We start from the raw sequence: 19,425 nt of genomic DNA on the forward strand, positions 1-19,425 counted from the left end.
TAGTTATTAAGGAAAGGAATCTTCATAACTATGGTTGGTGGGTTAGTTGGCTAATGGCTGATTGATTGATTTAACAGAAGATACTAATGACATAGTCAACTCCAATAGAGAGTAGCGTTTTCAACTTACATGTGAGTCAAAATTTTGGTTAACATTTCTATTTGAAAGACATAACATTTTTTTTCAATTATTAAAATAAGTGAATATATTTCATATATTTTCCAAATGGAAATTTCTTTAGAACAGCAGACCTCATATTTTTATTAGAGATCCCTAATATTGAAAAAATTTGAAATGGAATCTACAATATATATTAGTTTATTTATTATATATGTGTTAGTATCATAATAGATTATATACATAACAAAACATAAAGAAAAATAAATAAAAATTAAAAGTTAAGACTAAGAAGAACCAAATTTCTAAAAAATAAATTATAAATATAAAATATATTTTGCTGACTACAGAATAGACCTTTATTTGCTTCCTTCTACTGGAACCCTGGTATAATGCTTACAAAACTGTCCAAGATCTGGACAGTAATAGTCAGCAACTTAATAAGTTTAGAGACATGGCATTAGACAGGAAATGTTTTTACATATGTATGTTGGTTATATGTCTAATTCTGATAATGCTAATTAGTGATAATATTAAGCAATACTTAGAGGATGCAAGTACTGATATTTTTGAGAAGTAAACCATTTGACTGATATTCATGCATCTTTCAGGGTCAACTGGATTTGTTTTCTGAGGATCTGTAAACAGGTTAACATGTCTGGCCTGGAATGGAGACACGCAGCTTCTTTTTTCCCAATTCATATTTAGTTTAGTTTTGAAAATATTTTTTTTCTTCTGGAATAAAGTCCAAGAAATATAAAGTCACAAAAAATAAAACTTTTTTGATTGTGTCTTACAATAATACATTAATATTTCTTGGCTTAACGCTTCCCCCAATATTATTTTTAAAGGGGGAAAAAAACTTTTTTGGAAAATTCCACTCCCCAGGAGTCAAGAAATTAGGGAAATATCACTGTACCTATTGGACTCACATATATCAACAACAGGAAAAACAATTTATGAACTAATTTTGAGGCCTTATATTTTTGCTGTAGCTCAGGCAATAGACTCTTGCTTATCCCAGAGCCCATGAAAGCTGAGTCTCCAAACCGTTACACTTAAGGGATTCATAACCCTTCCCCAATATCAGCCCCTGTAAGATTTTGTTGTATTACTGCCTTCTAATAATCACAGGACTATTTGTTTCATTTAAGAAAATATTATAGAACTTAGAAGTGCAGTGTTGTTGTTGAATAACAGAGAAAAAGAATTAGAACTAAAAAATTTTCAGGGAACTAAACTACTTTCTTCCCTGTCCATACAAAAAATTTGGAAAATAACGGTGAGAGAGGAGGATCAACAACACATTTAGATACTTCATAAACACTCCAACTTACAGTTTTTATTACCCATATAGAAGACAAATTGCGTTTTTTTCAAATTTTTCCTTGCACACTTCAAGAAGTTTCTAAGTTGGAAGTGTGGTTAGAGTTCAGTTTATGGTTAAGATTAACGTTCTGCTCTTGAGAGCACATTATGAGATGCTGCTCTTTTTATTTCTATATTGGCAGATTTGAGTTTAAAAGTATAAAGAAAACACAAACATCCTGCTTAAATCTTCGTTCTTGTCCAGACCTTTCATTTTCAAATATATAACAATGGAAACTTTATTTCAAATTATTTTTCTTAGACCACAAGTGATCAGAAGAATACCTCTTTTGACTTCAGTCTCCACATGGCAGCTGCTGATAATGTTGCCCTGGAATTGCACCTCCAATAAATGGTAGCAGATAAGTTAAAAAAAATACAGACATTTCTGGCTTTGAACAGTGGTATAGGACTGTAAGTAACCATTAAATCTGAATAACCAATGGGAAAAATCACAATTATTCTGACTTTAAAAAAAATGTTAAAACATTAAAAAAGTATTTTGTCAATATACATACATGGGGAAATTAAAAACATAATAAAACTGATATATATTTAGTACACTGTAATTTAAAACATTAGGAACATTGAGAGTTATAGTGTTTTATTTCTTTAGAAGAAACTCTCAAGAGTATTTTGAATGGTGCATGCCATCTTCTTATCATATAACTTAAGATACTGAACAAGTATCCTTTCTATGCTTTGGTGAATTGTTATATTCCTTTTTAAGTTTGAATCAGCTTCCAACATTTTATATTTTGCATTTTTAATATTATGAAATATCTCTGAGAATTCCTGTAATGTGAGGTGTTTTGCTGGCAACACTTCCTTTGGAACATCTTCATACTTTTTGTCCCAACCACTTTCCTCATTTATGTCGATAAGTTTGTCTTCACTAAGTTCCTCTGGCTGCATATCTAGAGCCTCTCAAATAGAAGCAGGGTCAATAATCCCACAGTCAGTTATTTCTTTCATAAACACATTTACATTTTATTCTAATTTAACCACCAGTTCTTTTTTTTTTTTCTTTTTTGGTCTGCTGCATTTTCATTTCTGTTGGAAAATTCCCTCTTTCAATTATTCATCTTTATAAAATGTCATTCGGGTTTATCACTGGGAGGAAAGAAGACAGCACAACTAGGTTTTTTGCTGTCTGTATGTGAACGGAATAACAGATGCAGTGAGCAATAACCAACAGACTTTGAAAGAAGTGATGTAATTGATCACTAATCATGATGTGCATCTGTTATTTACATAGTGAATTGTTAACTGAAGAGCTAGCAATGAAGTTTTCACTTTATGCAACTACTCATAATTAATATACCATGACAACTGAAATTTGAACCATATACTTGGAAGACTGGACTTATTTAACTAAACTGTGGTAATTGAAATTCCTGCATATAGGGATCAAGCAAAGGAAAGACTGCCTGTACTCCAAATGCTATCCCATTTATAGATTCTTATATACCATTCCTTCTGTCCAGAACACTCTCCTCTGAGTTCTAAAGGCTGGCTTTTTCTTTTCCTTATGCCAGAGGCTTAAATACCATCTCCTGTAAGATTTCTTCCCTGACTGTACTCCAAGTTGCCTTCATTTTGTTCATAACACTGATCACAATTTTAAGATATATTCATGTTTCTGTTTATTGCTTACTTTTTATCTTTTCATTGGATTATATGATTCGTGATGTCAGGGATCCTGTCTATTTTATTAATATTTATGCAATGCTTATTGAAATGACTGGGATATGGCCCTGTTCGGTTGGCTCAGTGGTAGAGTGTAGGCTTGGTACATGATGTCCAGGGTTTGATTCCCGGCCAGGGCACACAGGAGAAGCACTCATCTGCTTCTCCACCCCTCACCTTTTTGCTTCTCTCTCCCTCTCTCACTCTCTCTCTTCCCCTCCTGCAGCCATGGCTCAATGGAGTGAGTTGGCCTTGGACACTGAGGATGGCTCCATGGCCTCTGCCTCAGGTGTTAAGAAGAGCTCAGATGCTGAGCAATGGATCTATGCCCCAGGTGGGCAGAGCATCGCCCCCTAGTGGACTTGCTGGGTGGATCCTGGTTGGGGCACATGCAGGAGTCTGTCTCTGCCTCTCCTCCTCTCACTGAATAAAAAAGAAAAAAAGAAATGACTGGGACATAGTAGGCATTCAATAAATAATTCTCAAGGAAGTGGATGAATGAATGTCTCTGGGGCAGAAGTAAGTCAATTTGTATAGGAATGAATTTAGAGATGTATCATAATGGATTTTAAAACTGTCCTAGATATAATGACAAAACTATAACATCAAGAGCCCCAAAACAGAATTTGTTTTAATGCAATAGCAAGTATGAGCTGTGGCCCAGACCTGAGGGTCATGGAAGAGAATTGATTGAAGCCTATTGTATTGCTAAAGCTGAAATCTCCAAGGGCTCAATCACTCTAGTACAGTATTTTCAGTACTGGGAATAATGGTTAAGCATATGCAAGTTTAACAAGAAGGTTATAATCCTGAATCCTAACTGAATCAAATACAAAAACCCGGAAAACTGATGAGAGGATGTGATAGAACAAGTTTTTGCCCATGGCAGCATGAGAGCCAAATCCAAAGTACCATGATAGTGAACTGTACCAATATTTGGATCTCTCTCTTCACTAACCCCTTTTGGAAAGAATATGTCTCCAAGGTTCTTAGGGACCAAAAGGGTGGAGAGATAGATACATCATGTTGGCATGTGAGGGCCTCAGTGATTAACTAGAAAAAAAATTAATTGCACCTCAACTGGTAAAGGAGGTCATACTGTTTACACAATTTAAAAATCATTAGGGTAGTCACCACCTTTCTCAAGTCTATCTAAGAGGTGGGGCAGGAAATGTTCGCTTGGGAAAAAGAGCTATTTTTTTATAGATATTAAGAGCTAACCAGGAAAACTTATCACTGGAAGGAAAGCAAACACAATGGTCCCAGTTTAAAGTCCTATCCTGTTTACTATCTCCTCATAGCACCCTTGCGTTGGCCCCACAACGAGACTGCCACACCTCTTTCCTAAGCTAATTAAAAATCAGAGAAAAGTGGAAGAGCTCCACAGTTACATCGTGCTGCCATGCCTCTGCCACAGGACCTTTTTTTCTATTCTATATCAAGCAGTCTTGCTTTCTGGTGATAAATCGAAATAGTTAAAACCACTGCATTCATGGCTATTAAGTTCTCCTAGAGACCCCATACTGTAGTTGGAGCACCCAAACCAGGGCAAGAATAACTATTTTAGTGTTCCCATAAAGTGCATGGTCTACTTGTACTTATATGTGTCTTTTTGGTAAGCCAGACTTAAGCCACATTATCATGCCTCAGCCAACACATAATAGGGAGAATACAATATTGGAGAAAGCAATGGGAACCACACATAGATTTTCCCTCAAAGCTGTCATTGTCATGGCACACTGGTTAAAGTCAGAATTTCTTTAAAAAAAGCAGACTAGTCCCTTATATTAATTTTATCCTTTGAAAAAATCATTATAAAGTTTCTCAATCTCAAATCACTAAATGCTAAGAATTTAAACCAAGGTAATAGTAGATACATATTTTAGCTTTACCCAAATACCTTCCCAGCTAGAAAATGGAAGGGCATTTTCTATTGAAAGAATGAACCTTTTATTGCTAGAGTTTACATTTTCCAACTCTGACAAATTGTTTGGAGCATGAGGGAAGACCTGGATGTGTTCCCTTGTATAATTGCATTTTTTTTGGAAGAAAAAGTGCTTAATTTGAGTAAAATGTGGTCAGTCAGAAACAACTTTTGCCAGAGTAGGAGACAATTCAGTGTTAAATGATACTTTGATCACCATGGAGAATTTGAGATAAAGACTTTAGCTTCTGGAGACATAAGAGAAGGCCAGTGGCCCCTATGGCTGAGATTTTTGGTGGTACTTTAACATTTCAGATTGATGCAACAGTTAAGGCATTTTTTTTTTTTTGCTTTTATTTTTATTTGTTGATGTTGCTACTGAGATATATTGGCTACACCTAAAAGAAAGGATACTGTGCATGAGTACATTGGCCAGCCTGACCTGTGGTGGCGCAGTGGATAAAGTATCAACCTGGAACGCTGAGGTCGCTGGTTTGAAACCCTGGGCTTGCCTGATCAAAGCACATATGGGAGTTGATGCTTCCTGCTCTTCCCCCCCTTCTCTCTCTTTCTCTCTTTCTTCTCACTCTGAAAATAAGTAAATAAAATCTTTAAAAAATAGTACATTGGCCAATTTGATCAATGTGGAAGGATCAAAGTAATCAAAATAGTGGAATGAATAGAGCGGTGGTTTTAAATATTCAAATTCTAATCCTAGTTCAACCAAGACCTTGGGAAGATAATTTCCCACCCTTGGCCTCAATTTCTCATATGAAAAATTAAGAAAATGTACTAAAAGTCAGTGATCCTTTATATCTTTGTTTTCCACAACATTGATAAAGTTCATAAACACAAAATTTCCCACAGGCTATACTGGAGTGATCGAATTCTCAGTGGCCTAATCTTAGTTTTATCATATTCTGTCTATCTCAAGAAGGCATATTACAATGCATGCAAAGGAGAGTGACTTTATTTTCACAAAACTCTTGAATTTTATCCTACTGATTTAAAAAAGCACAAAGTATTTTTAAACTTTTTTATTAGCAATGATAACAATAATTTATTAATAAAACTTTACTTAAAACCTTTCTCACTGTGGCCACATATTCACATGTGGTATAAATTACTCTTTATACATGAGTGACTAGATGGTTTCTAAAATACTTTAGATTGTCAATATTGTAAAATTGTGAAATTTCCCCTCCTCTGAAAATTGAAGAGTGAGATGATGGTTAGCTTTGTGCAGACCTACTATTAAAGGGCTGGAAACACAAGACTGATGAAAATCGGTGGCTGGCTCTACTCTTTTTATCTTAGTTAAATTACTAAATTACTATAAAAAACAAACTAGAAATAAAATCCAAATTCTACTGTTGACCAAGGGAAAAATTATGATCTCATTTCATCCTGGTCTTATGTATAGTTTTCTGAAATCAAGAAATATGTTTTTTAAAAGGCATTCATTTTTACTTGTAACAGAAAACACTAATAATCAAAGAGTACTGTTTTCTCTCCTCTATACAAAAACAAGGGTGGACTGTCATCACTTTGTCTGTGTCCACATGTGTATAGATGGGCATGACTGTAGGATGAAAGGAACATAATGAGTTATGTAAGCCCTTAAGGGAGGTCTGGAATGAGATATCTGAAAATCAGTCACCTCTAGCTCCAATCCATAACCTCCATAGTATTGGGTGGCTCAGCTCAATATTCGCTGAAGACATTTCTATTTGTGAGATAACATTGAACTGCACTTACAAATTGGTCTTCTCTGATAAAAAAAAAAGATATTTTGTAGTGGCTTCTTTAAAAGATGTAAGTGGCTTCGCTAATAGGCAACAAATCATAGGACACTATTATCCAAAGGCAGCCAGGCTCAAGAGCCACGTTTGTGAGATGAAAAGCCTATGGATTTGTTATTTTTGGCAGTCTTTATGTCTGCTCCTATTGATTCTATAGAAAATAATAATAATAATAATTGGATAAAAATGATTGATCCAGGAGCCAGCATGGATAGCTTCAGCCTCACTAAAGCTATTACTTTATCATTTCTATGGTGACATGACTGCTCATTTCAAAACTGTGTAGTTCCTGTTTTGTAACATTGCCAAACCCTAACTACGTATTTTCTACTACTCCCTTGTGGTAAACTGACATGCTAGGTTTAGTAAGAAGGGCCTTGCAGTTTTCCCAAGAATGATGGGGGGGGGGATCAAATATTTGTGAAAGCCTGAAAATCAAAGTGAAAGTACGATAGAGACAGAGTTGATAAGGAGCTTTCCTCTGTCATTGAGGGGTCATCAAAGGCTATAGGTCTTATTGGAGATCAGCAATTATGATTTTATCTAGAGGGTAGGTAGTGTGGCTAACCTAGAAGAGTAGAAAATAAAAAATACCCATGCTGCATGAGAATGATACCGTTTCAATATTATCCCATTTTTCAATAAACCCTCATGCTCTTAAATTCCAAATAACATGAGTGATTTTATGTTTTCACAGTTCCAAATAGCAGGTATGGATTTGGGCTCATTTAGCCATACTTTTGCCTCAGCCTTCACTTCTTGTGAGAAATGGCTATCCAGGAATTTCAGAATGGTAGTCTGGGGTAGCTGCATGTGGACAATAGAATACTAGTAAATATCAAAAAGCCCAAATATTTTGAAAAGGTTTTGCAAAAATTTAACCTGTAATAATTATTTTTTAAATATCAGTCATCACTCTAGTTTTCAAATAAGAATATAAGTTTAAGTTCCAAGCTCTGGCTATTCATTCAGTTGACTGACTTCAGCTCAGTGATGATTCTTTGTTAAAAAACTATGGAATGAAATTTTATTACATTTTGATCTGATGTAACTCAGTGAGATCAAATAATAAAATTGTCACTTTACAGTTTTTGCAAACATTATCTCACTGATTATCAGTAGACTGTGATTTCCTGTGCCTAGAATAAAATATCTTATTTACCTTATTCCCCACGGTATCTCCAACACCTTGCCTAAGGTGTAGCACAAAGTGGGTGCTCAAAGCATACTTAGTAAATGAATGACTGAACTCTGTGGTAAAAGCAGAACAGGTTATACTTTTTTTCCTTGGTGAATCAACATCACAGAAAAGTTTTGTGACTTGCTCAAGATCATACACCCAGCAACTGGTGGTGCCAGGACTTGAACTGAGTTTTTGAGACTCCAAAACTTGAGCTTTCCTACGGATTCTTGAATGTATGGCCTAATTCTGACACTAATTGGTAAGCTCCATTATCTCTCTGGATTTCATTTACTTTATCTGCATATTAGGAGAAGGAATTATTCTGTGGCTCTGAGGTCCTACATAGGACTAATACTAAGGACTTAATTTATATAATTTACAATGACATTCTGTCTCCTGAGAATTTTATATTCACCAAAGAAGTGATAGAGTCCAGAGAGCTCAGAGCTTTGAGGAGGCCCAGAGAAGGGAGGCCAAGGGCCACTGTCACAGACTCACCTCCTAACAATGGGAAGAACCTTCACATTAGAAGCTTCCTTCCTTAGGATGACAGTGAAATTGTTACAAGGTTAGTTTAGGTTGTAAAGAGGCCCGGGTAAAATGCTATATGATTGTTCACATGTTCTAGCTACTCTAGAAGCTTTCTGGCAACAAAGTCCACAAAGCTGTGGTGACCTGGCTCACACAGCTCACCCGACCCTTGTCCCCTTCCCCACAGACACAGTACACACCATTTTCCACCATATGCTTCATGGCTATAAGCTGGATGTAGCTTTTATAATGAATCCAGTGGAGACAGACTCCTTTGCACATGCTAGCAAGAATTTCAGGAATAAATATCAAATTTGGATTTTATTTTTTAATCATCTTTTTTTCATCATGTATAAGGTTCCTTTGCAGCAGCTTTGTAGATATCAATCTAATTGCTATTTGGGGTCTGTGCTTTTAGAGAAGTGACTAATCCCCATGCCTAGACTGAGTTCTTGTTTTCAAGCAAACCCATTGAATCAAGCTGAAGACTCTGTGTGAATTAGTTTCTCTATTTTTTTTTCAACTAGTTGCTTATTTAGAGTCTACAGAAGTGGATGATATCAAGAACATTTAGTCTGTTATACCTGCCACAGTTAGTCCCCCCCCAACCCCCAGAACACAATGAAATCTGATTATAGAGGACTGAGCAATGAAAGCTCAGCTGAAATCTGAGGCTGCTGTCTCTAACAGTTGAACCTAGCACTATATCCTGCAGAAAGGGCCTTTTTAAGGCTGCACTCTTCAGCAAAATAGGTAAATTTCATTTATCATCATGGTTTCTAAATCAGACTCAAATCTTTGGCCATTGTCACTTACCGAAAATTTCGTACAACGAAACTGTGACCATTTCTAAAAGCTGCGTTGTTCAACAGGGTCCTCAAATTAAATAACATCTTCTTTTGTAGCAAAAAGGACGATTCTATACTCTTGAGACTGCCTCACCAAAGTAGTCGGTGAGGTCCACCTAAAAGCTAAGAATGCTTTTGTTTGCAGTGAGAGAGCAAAGGTAATGTTATCCTTCAACTACCTTATCAAATTCCCCTGTTTAGAGATATTACAGGGCAGGGTTCAGGGGTATTTGAACTTCAAGCCAAGTTCCACCGCTTTGTAATTCTGACTCTTTTGGTGCCCGGATTCCTCATTTTTCATAATATAGTTATGCTGTCACATACTTGTACAAAATCAATTGACAAGTGCTCATGGGTCATACAATATATGCAAGGCGATGCAATGCTGGCTGCTGCGAAGCCATATAGAAATAACTTATTAAGAAAATGTGGCCTGACCTGTGGTGGCACAGTGGATAAAGCGTCGACCTGGAAATGCTGAGGTCGCTGGTTCAAGACCCTGGGCTTGCCTGGTCAAGGCAGATATGGGAGTTGATGCTTCCAGCTCCTCCCCACCTTCTCTCTGTCTCTCTCTCCTCTCTCTCCCTCTCTGTCTCTCTCCCTTTCTCTCTCCTCTCTAAAATGAATAAATAAAATTTAAAAAAAAGAAAATGTGAATTGAAAGGCTTTAATCACTGTAAAAAAAAATAGAAGACTGGATAAAGAAGATGTGGCACATAAACACCATGGTATACTATTCAACCATAAGAAATGATGACATCGGATCACTTACAACAAAATGGTGGGATCTTGATAACATAATACGGAGTGAAATAAGTAAATCAGAAAAAAACAAGAACTGCAGGATTCCATACATTGGTCGGACATAAAAACGAGACTAAGAGACATGGACAAGAGTGTGGTGGTTATGGGGGGGGGAAGGAGGGAGAGGGGGAGGGGTGGGGGAGGGGCACAAAGAAAACTAGATAGAAGGTGACTGAGGACAATTTGACTTTGGGTGATGGGTATGCAACAGAATTGAATGACAAGGTAACTTGGACATGTTTTCTTTGAATATATGTACCCTGATTTATTGATGTCACCCCATTAAAATAAAAATTTATTTATAAAAAAAAAAGAAAATGTGAATTGGTAGTGCCAAACCCTAGATGTAGACATGACAGCCCCGACTATTTCCAGTGATATCACCTTCCTACCTCTAATTTCCAGCCTTTATCCAAAAACAAATAGAAATATGTATAGAAAGAAGTGCTTTGGAAACTTTTAGCTTTAGGTTGTGTGTGTGTGTGTGTGTGTGTGTGTGTGCGCGCGCACGCGTGCACACACACGAAGAAGCTGGAGTGTGGATAGAGGTATAATAAAAAGCTCTTGTCCTGGGGCTTCCATTGTGTCTTGCGTATAGTAGGTCTTCAATAAATCAGTAGCTGCCTATTAATTCTAGCAGGTACTCAAAATCAATAGAAGTGGAGACAGTGATAGTCCATATGTTTATCCACTGGCAGCCTCTCCAGATCACTAGGGGGCCATCCAAAGCCCCTTCACATTCATTCATTCACTCACACATAAATAGGATGTTTTCAAAATCTATTCTGTGTCAGATACTGGGTTAGCCTAGAATTTTAGAGGAGGAAGATGATCTCACCTTTGCAGAGTTTACAGTTTAATAAGAGTGATAAGACTTATAATTAAATATCCATAACACAAATCCATAAGAGAGGTCCTGCTGAAGTGCTACCACATAACAGGAAAGGGAGAATGCTCTAAGCTGGGAAGGGCAGGAGGCAGGGGAAGAGGGAAACAGATGGGGGGAGCCTCTTCTGGTCAATTTATTTGATTAGCAAACCCAGATAAGGCCTTGCAAGAAGTTTATGTAATGAAATAAGTATTATTTAAAAACCAGCTATGGCTACTTTAGGGTCAAGGATGGTTGTGATGTCATAATTAATATCAGCAGGGAAATTAATCCTGACAGTGTTCCCTCCTACTTATGGAGAATCATGCGGGATAAAAAGCAAGAAAGGCCAAAATTTCTGAGCCTCTGCCAGGTCTTCTGTTTCAGGCAGAAACAAGTGTTTACAAAGGCATGGAGGTAAGAAGGTATAGAATGAATGCTCCAAGTGAAAGAACAAATTAATGCTGTTTGAAAAGACCATAGAGCACCTTTGAAGAGGCAAACTGGGCCAGTCAGATAGGATTCAGAAAACAAAATTGGTCTGCGTAATACAGGGAAGGAAACTGAGTGTTTTCAGGGAGACTGGGGGAAAAGAGTTCAAATTGCATGCTAATGGAAGCTCCATATCTCCAGTCAGTTATGCTACTTACACAGACAACTTGCATGAGCAATATTTGGGAAGAAATATCTGCAGTGCTGTGGTAGAAAATGTGAGCAGCACTTCTAAGATGTCAAACCAACTCAGAAATTCTTGTAATTCTATGAAGGTGTGCACTCAATCCACCAGAGGGGAAAAAACAAAACAAAACCTAAACTACCCACAGCCCCCAGAGATATTGGAAGAGAGGAGCTGCCCCACAAGTGGGATGAAGTTAAAAGCAATTTCACTTAATCACAAAAGACAATATATCTTAGCTGACATCTGGGTCATATATGGAATAACAACTTACAGGGTTTGTCATTTGTTCTCTCATTCCATGACTCCTGTAATTCCTCTTCAACTGTTTGGTTTGGCTCCCTACCTAGTTTCTTTTGCCATTCTAGCCTCCATTCATTCATTTTTTTCTGCTACCAGCAACAATGATAACAGCCATGATAGTCCAGATCTCTGTGCTGGGTGGGCTTTAAGGGATGTAATGATTAAACAGGAGTGACAAGACCCTTCCCACATAAAGTTCATTATTTAGAATGACTCAACGGCACAACTTCTGTATCTGTCCCTTAACCCCATACATTCTAACTAAGAAGGAGGGGATTATTCCTTGCTCCCTTGCTTCAGGCTCCATGGGACCTCTAGCTTGGCTTGCTTCTCATCCAGCTTCCAGCATTGGTGGCAGGAGTAGGGTCTACATGGGGTTCTTGGAGAAGGTCACACTAATCCTTGAGGAACTGGGAAGAATTAAGAAATTGTCAAACTAGAGGGAACTACAAAGGATATTACAGCAAAGGAAGGAACTTGTAGGTAGACCCAGAAGAAGGAACAAATAAGGCGTGTTGGTTAGCAACAACTGATTCATAATTGGAGGTGTGGATAAACTCCATAATTGACCGTTTAAATGAAGCCATGCCACCACCAAGCAAATTATTAAAATTTTTTTTAAAAAAAACATGAGTGTCTCTGTCTTGTTAATGTCCCCTTTGCATTATTTTTCCCCCATATACCTGCCACTTTTTAATGCAAGCATCCAAAGCTGTCTACCTGAGGATAAACTCCCTATACTCCTTACCTTTGTGTGGGCAACCACGAACTGTGTTTTACTCATTCTCCCAAACATATCCAGTGGGACTGAGCCTCAGTTGCTCACAGTAGAAACCTGATCATCAGTGTGCCCTGTATCACTTGTCTTCCCGCATTCCCCTACCAGTACTTCCCGGTATCATCTTCCAAATAAACCACTTGAACTCAAATGTTTTTCTCAAAATCTACTTCTGTGGAAACTTAATCTTCACACAGGTCTCAACAATTTTTCAATGTTCTGTTTCTTGTTATCTTCCCTTAGCCCCTCTTATCTCTGATTTAGTAATTGGGCTTTCAGTGTGAACATCTTTGTCCTCTAGATCATAAGGAACCCTCACTCTCAGATTTAGTCCTGGTTACCCAGTAACTGGTAGTGTGCTGGTAAATGATTAATTACCAGGTCTAAAAAAAAACAACACCCTCCCCCAAAAAAACCCCTCTGATCTAGAGCATTGACTGATTTGTCTAGTGTAGTGTAATTATTCCTACCACACTATGGCCAGATTTAAACTACCATAGGAACATCACTAAACAGAGTCATGAAGAGAGGTGTAAGATTGGCTCTTATAAACCAACTAGTACACCATCCAGAAATGAGGATTTTCTCAAGATTTGAAGTCAAATTGTTGAGGGCCTTTGAAAGCCATATTATGGGGTTAAGAATTCAATCTATAGTCAAGGGAAGATAAATAAAATTTTAGAGCTGGGGCAGGCAAGGGGATATATATGTCATTATCTGCGTTGTGTTTTGAAAACTCTAATCCAGCACCATAGTTTAAGGGGTACAGTGGGGAGAAAATAGAGACAAAGAGAAGTTACTGTTTTATAAGGGCCTGAGCACATACTGAAATTGTTGAAATAGAAAACGGGATGGATACAAGAGAGATTTAGGGATTAGAATCCACTTATCAGATAGTTGATTGGATGTTGAAGTAAAGGAGATGGAGTAGTTAATGAGACTCCAGAATTTTAAGTTATACTATCATATTTGAGTCTAAAATTCCAAATAGCTATATTGGGAATATAAACAATGTGAGTTTCCTGACATTACAGCTTGTGAGCATCATGTATTAACATGCAATATTTCTTTGAAATTGCTGTTGTGCCTCCCTAGTAAAATCTAAGCACTGAGGAGAGAATCATTGTGATATAAAAGAAAATTATGGGAAGAATGTTTGAAGATCAGATGTGATCTCTGGCTGAGTCACTAACTGATGGTGAATTTGTCCAATTTACTTGACTCATCTAAGATCCTCAGAGTCCTCATCTCTTCAACTAAAGGTTTTTATAAAATGAGTTATTACACTGCTTGAGAAACTTTAACATGCTAACCATGAATGAGGTATAGTGTTTAAGAGTCTCAGTATAGCTGTTGCCAAAGGTCTATTGCAAGTTTGAGCTCTGTACCAATAAGACATATGGCTGTTACTCTGCTACTGCAGTGAAAAGCTCTGTTTATCTAGGAATGTTACTAATTACATAAATACTTTTGATAGCTGGTTGTTTGGAATCTTTAAGCCCAGGGGTCCCTAAAATTTTTACACAGGGGGCCAGTTCACTGTCCCTCAGACTGTTGGAGGGCCAGACTATAAAAAAAAAACTATGAACAAATCCCTATGCACACTGCACATATCTTATTTTAAAGTAAAAAACAAAACGGGGACAAATATAATATTTAAAATAAAGAACAAGTAAATTTAAATCAACAAACTGACCAGCATTTCAATGGGAACTATGCTCCTCTCACTGACCACCAATGAAAGAGGTGCCCCTTCCGGAAGTGTGGTGGGGGCCAGATAAATGGCCTCAGGGGGCCGCATGCAGCCCACAGGCCGTAGTTTGGGGACCCCTGTTTAAGACCCTAAGAAACCACAGCATTTATACCCTTTAGTTACAAGCTCTGTAACTGGAAATGAACGAAGAAGCACATATTACTGTCTGAGATCAGTAGTCATACTGTGACCATGAAGAGAAGCAGCCTTAGAATGAAGCTGTGCCGGCCCTGGTTGGCTCAGCGGTAGAGCGTAGGCCTGGTGTGCGGGGGGACCCGGTTCGATTCCCGGCCAGGGCACATAGGAGAAGCACCCATTTGCTTCTCCACCCCCCGCCTCCTTCCTCTCTGTCTCTCTCTTCCCCTCCCGCAGCCAAGGCTCCATTGGAGCAAAGATGGCCCGGGCGCTGGGGATGGCTCCTTGACCTCTGCCCCAGGCGCTAGAGTGGCTCTGGTCGCGGCAGAGCGACCCCCCCCCCCCGGAGGGGCAGAACATCGCCCCCTGGTGGGCAGAGCGTGGCGCCTGGTGGGCGTGCCGGGTGGATCCCGGTCGGGCGCATGCGGGAGTCTGACTGTCTCTCCCCGTTTCCAGCTTCAGAAAAATACAAAAAAAAAAAAAAAAAAAAAAAAAAGAATGAAGCTGTGCCTTGGCAGAGTGGAAGAAGAAAGAAACCTTGGTCATTTATACATAATTTAGTCGACAACTCAACCAACTTCATGATTCTCCTTACCACTGGACACCTTGTTATGTAAAACAATAAATATAATTTTTCTCTAAATCACTCGATTGGAGCCTTTGTTACTTGCAGACACATGCATGCTGATACATAATTTGGCTTAGATTTTTGAAGGTTTATTTCTCATGAACAACAGGTAGATAATGATGCTCTTCTTCAAAAATATGGTTCTAGTTCAGAACCAATCATTTATTTGTTGAATGACCTTGGTAAATCAGTTTTCTCATCTGTCAGTGAAAACAATTTTCTTATTCTGTCCTTTCTTCATATTTTGGTTAAATGAATGTACTTGATATGTTTTGTTATTTTTAATGTTTAGGCTGGATTATATGGTAGGTATATGTTTCACTTTAGAAGAAACTGCCAAAATATTTTCAAGAGTGGCTATATCATTTTACAGTTCTCCCAGGAATGCACGAGGGCTCCAGTTGCTCTCAATCTTTGTCAGCACTTGGAATTATTCATATTTTTCATTGTTGCCATCCATATAGTTATGTAGTAGTTTCTATTTGTCCTTTTAGTTTGCATTTCCTTAAAAACTAAAAATTTTAAGCATCCCTTTTTATGTTTATTTGCCATTCATATATCTTCTTTGGTGAGGTGTCTGTTAAATCTTTTGCCAAATTTATTTTTTAATTGAGCTGTTTATTTTCTTATTGTTTAATTTTGAGACTTCTTTATATATTCCAGATACAAGACCATTATTGTATGTACTCTTCAAATATTTTCTCCCAGTCTGTTGCTTGTCTTTTTGTAAGGGCATATGGATGTCCAATTTTCCTTTGCTTAAGAGCCCTTTATATCCCAGGTCATACACACTTTACTGAAGAATCCACAAAATCCTTTTGTGTTAATGTCCCACTGCTTCAGAAACTATTCATCTGTGTCCTATTGTAAGAATGTATTTTTATGTGGTTTGGATTTGCATGGGAATTGGCAAAAGGAAATAAATTAGAATTATGATGGTAAAGTAAATCACCCACAATCTGTCTACTACTTTTCTCTCCACTTGTATATATGTCACCCACAGAGCTCCGTCTTTCCAGATAATCTGAAAATTACTTTATAATTAACAGATGGTAATGAGACTTTGTCAGAATATTGATTCAGGGTGTTTTCTTGCTATTCCACTGCTAAGTATTTGTTAAAACATGCAGGCCCTAGGGAAATTGTGAAATCAGTGAAGCTTATCTTTGATTCCTTCTCCACTCCTTTTCCCACCATACCCTTTCAATTTAGGTATGTGAAGAAGGTGATCAGGGTCTTACATGAAGACTACATTTCTGAATGAGAGCATGAGATGCTGATCATCAAATTCAAGTGCAATCTCTCTTGTTATATAAAATACATTTTGTTGAAGCCACTCTTCTGTTAATTGTTTACTCTGGCAGTTGTTGATTTTAAGCAGAGCCTAGAATTTTTCAGAGCTTAGTTAGGGATAAAATCTCAAGTTTTCATATGTAGTGCTTTTAATTTTTTGATCTGGTAAACTTTGGCATTAGAAGACAGGACTAGGAATTGCACACACAATTTATGAAGCGAAAAAAGGTTAAGTAAATATGGCTAATGATCTAACCTTTCTGTCAGAGGCAGATGAGGTGCAAAAGTAAGGTTATCTTTCATGAGTGCCCTGTTATTTGCTCAAGCTGCCATCCAGAATCCTAGAGACATCTCTTCCCCCATAGGCTGATTCCAATTCCTCCCCTGGGAAGCACAGAGGTCAAGCTGTGCATAAAGAAGATTTATTAGCTGACCAAAGGTTATTGGATATTAAGCAAACAGGGAACTAACAGAGGTTCAAAATTCACCAGTGTCTCAATGATCATCCATGATGCTCCTTAGGATTGCCAGATAATTCTAGGATCTGAATGATGTGGAGACCCTGTAAGGCTTTGCTTCTTACTACCCAGGACTGGTCAAGAAGAACTGCCCAATAATAATTTTCATAATGATATTCTTCTTTTGAGCCCAGTACACATATTCTGGTTGTTCTTAATATCACTACTTGGTGAATGCCTCCCCTGCCCATTTCTAGTTCTTGAAGAAACCTATGGTCATCTTTGTGGTTATTGCCTCTGTCTAGACACTAGTTGGGGAAGTCTTGATCTGTTCATGATTGGTTTATTAGGCAACATCTGCTAAGCAATGTGAGGGCTCTGTCCTCATCTGAAGTTGCTAGCTAAACACAGCCTTCTTCTCTTAAGGCTATCCACTGGTAACAAACAATTCTGTGACCTGCAAAGATGGGACGTACCCAGGTCCCAGAAGATACACTACAAGAATTATGTCCCCCAATCAATAGAGAGAAACAATCTCATTTTCCAGGAGTTTTATTGACTATTTGGACCCTGAATCATGGAGATTGGGCAATCCTAATTACTGATTTTATCCTCCAGAATTCTCCAGCTTGAGTTCAGCATCTTCCTGAGAAACAAGGAGTTAATAGACTTCCAGATCATCCTCATTTGTTACTCAGTGTATTACCATTAAGAAATAAGTGAATCAGCTGGAAGCCATATAAGAAGAATTAATCCAAGGATTTGGAGAGTCAGTTAATTAATATCGAAGGCCTATTTATTGTGAGAAAATTTCTTAGCCTCTCTAAGCCTTAGTTTCCTCTTATGGCTCTTCTTATAGCAGCTCCTATCTTATGGCTTTGTTTTGAAGATGAAATGTGATAATGAAAATAGAGTACTGTAGCATAGTACCTGGCTCAGTGTTCAATAATTATTAGCTTTTCTTAGTTATTAACATCAGCACCTATAGTGAGAGCCCCACCCCATCCCACTTAGTTGTTGACTTATTATAGTCACTTTCCCAGAAATAAAAGTGTTCAGGTGTCCTGCCTTCTTTTTTCATCATTGTCCTATAAACCAGTGATTTTCAACCTTTTTTGTCTCATGGCACACATAAACTATTTACTAAAATTCTGCAGCATACCAAAAATTATATTTTTGGCCAATCTGACAAAAAATTTGATTCATTCACACCCCACTTCTATTGTTGTGCCAGCTGTTGCCAATTTTTATTTGAAAGTCTAAAGGAAAAGACGTCAGTGCCCCTGATTAAATAGTCAAGTATTGCATTTTCTAAAAATTCTTGTGGCACACCAGTGTGGCACACTGGTTGAAAATCACTGCTATAAACTAATAAAACAAACAAACAAACAAACAAACTAGCAGTATTTCTCAATGAGGACCTATAATGTTTTCTTCTCTCTTTTCCATCCCCCCTCAAATGATGGGAAAACCATGGACTTTGTTCTCCCTCAGTACTTGAACTGCTTAAGTTTTTAAGTTTCTAATCTTTTATTGTCTGCTACTATTTTCTTTCTGTAACCCTGCCATGGTAGCCAACCTATTATTCCATTTAAGATGAAAATGAGATAAAGTAATTAATGATTACTAAGTGCTTTGAAAATACAAAGGACTCTAAATGCCATGGGTTGTTATTGCCTTCCAGTATAATGAAACAGTATAATAAAAATGGATCATAAAATCTCTTTGCTACCATGGTCACTACTGTTTTTGCAAGTTAAAAATTATAGTCGCAGTCTGTTTGTTTAAAGCAATAAGGGATATGAAAACAATTCAGTCATTTTCTAAAGTAGGTGTTCCTGGTCAATTGAATACAAAATTATTCTAGAGACATTAGTAATACACTTGGCAAAGTCCATGTGAGAGTAACACATCATGATCACCTTCAGTTTCTAATGACATCACTGACTCTTCGCCCACCCATAAGCTCTTTTTCTGCAATGAATGTGCTACTCATATATCTTCTGCATGTATTAGTTTATATCACTACCAGGTGTTTGTTTTCATGCATCATGCATCAAAGCAGCAGGACACTGGCCAGAGAAGATAAATAATCCAGATAACCTTGGATTAAGTACACTGCAAAGTGCACATGCATTACTGAGTTTAGAAGAAACTGGTCAATTTAAAGTAAAACCTATTTGCTAGTTTCTCTATTATAATCATAAACGGGGCAGTATTTTAAACTTGCCATGTGTAACTGCCATATCTGGAAACCCAGCTATTTC

The 19,425-nt window shown here is 37.5% G+C and overlaps 1 protein-coding gene across 1 annotated transcript in view; it reads right to left on the bottom strand.

The window, feature by feature from the left end:
* Nucleotides 1-9,611, bottom strand: part of OTC (ornithine transcarbamylase) — a 66,072-nt gene extending 56,461 nt beyond the window's left edge. Inside the window, exon 1 of the mRNA XM_066249222.1 lies at nt 9,431-9,611. Within this exon, the coding sequence (XP_066105319.1) occupies nt 9,431-9,507 (77 nt within the window). The 5' untranslated portion in view covers nt 9,508-9,611. The remainder of the gene's footprint in view (nt 1-9,430) is intronic.
* Nucleotides 9,612-19,425: the final 9,814 nt, after the last annotated feature.

Source organism: Saccopteryx bilineata, chromosome X (assembly GCF_036850765.1).
Source record: "Saccopteryx bilineata isolate mSacBil1 chromosome X, mSacBil1_pri_phased_curated, whole genome shotgun sequence".
NCBI lineage: Eukaryota > Metazoa > Chordata > Mammalia > Chiroptera > Emballonuridae > Saccopteryx > Saccopteryx bilineata.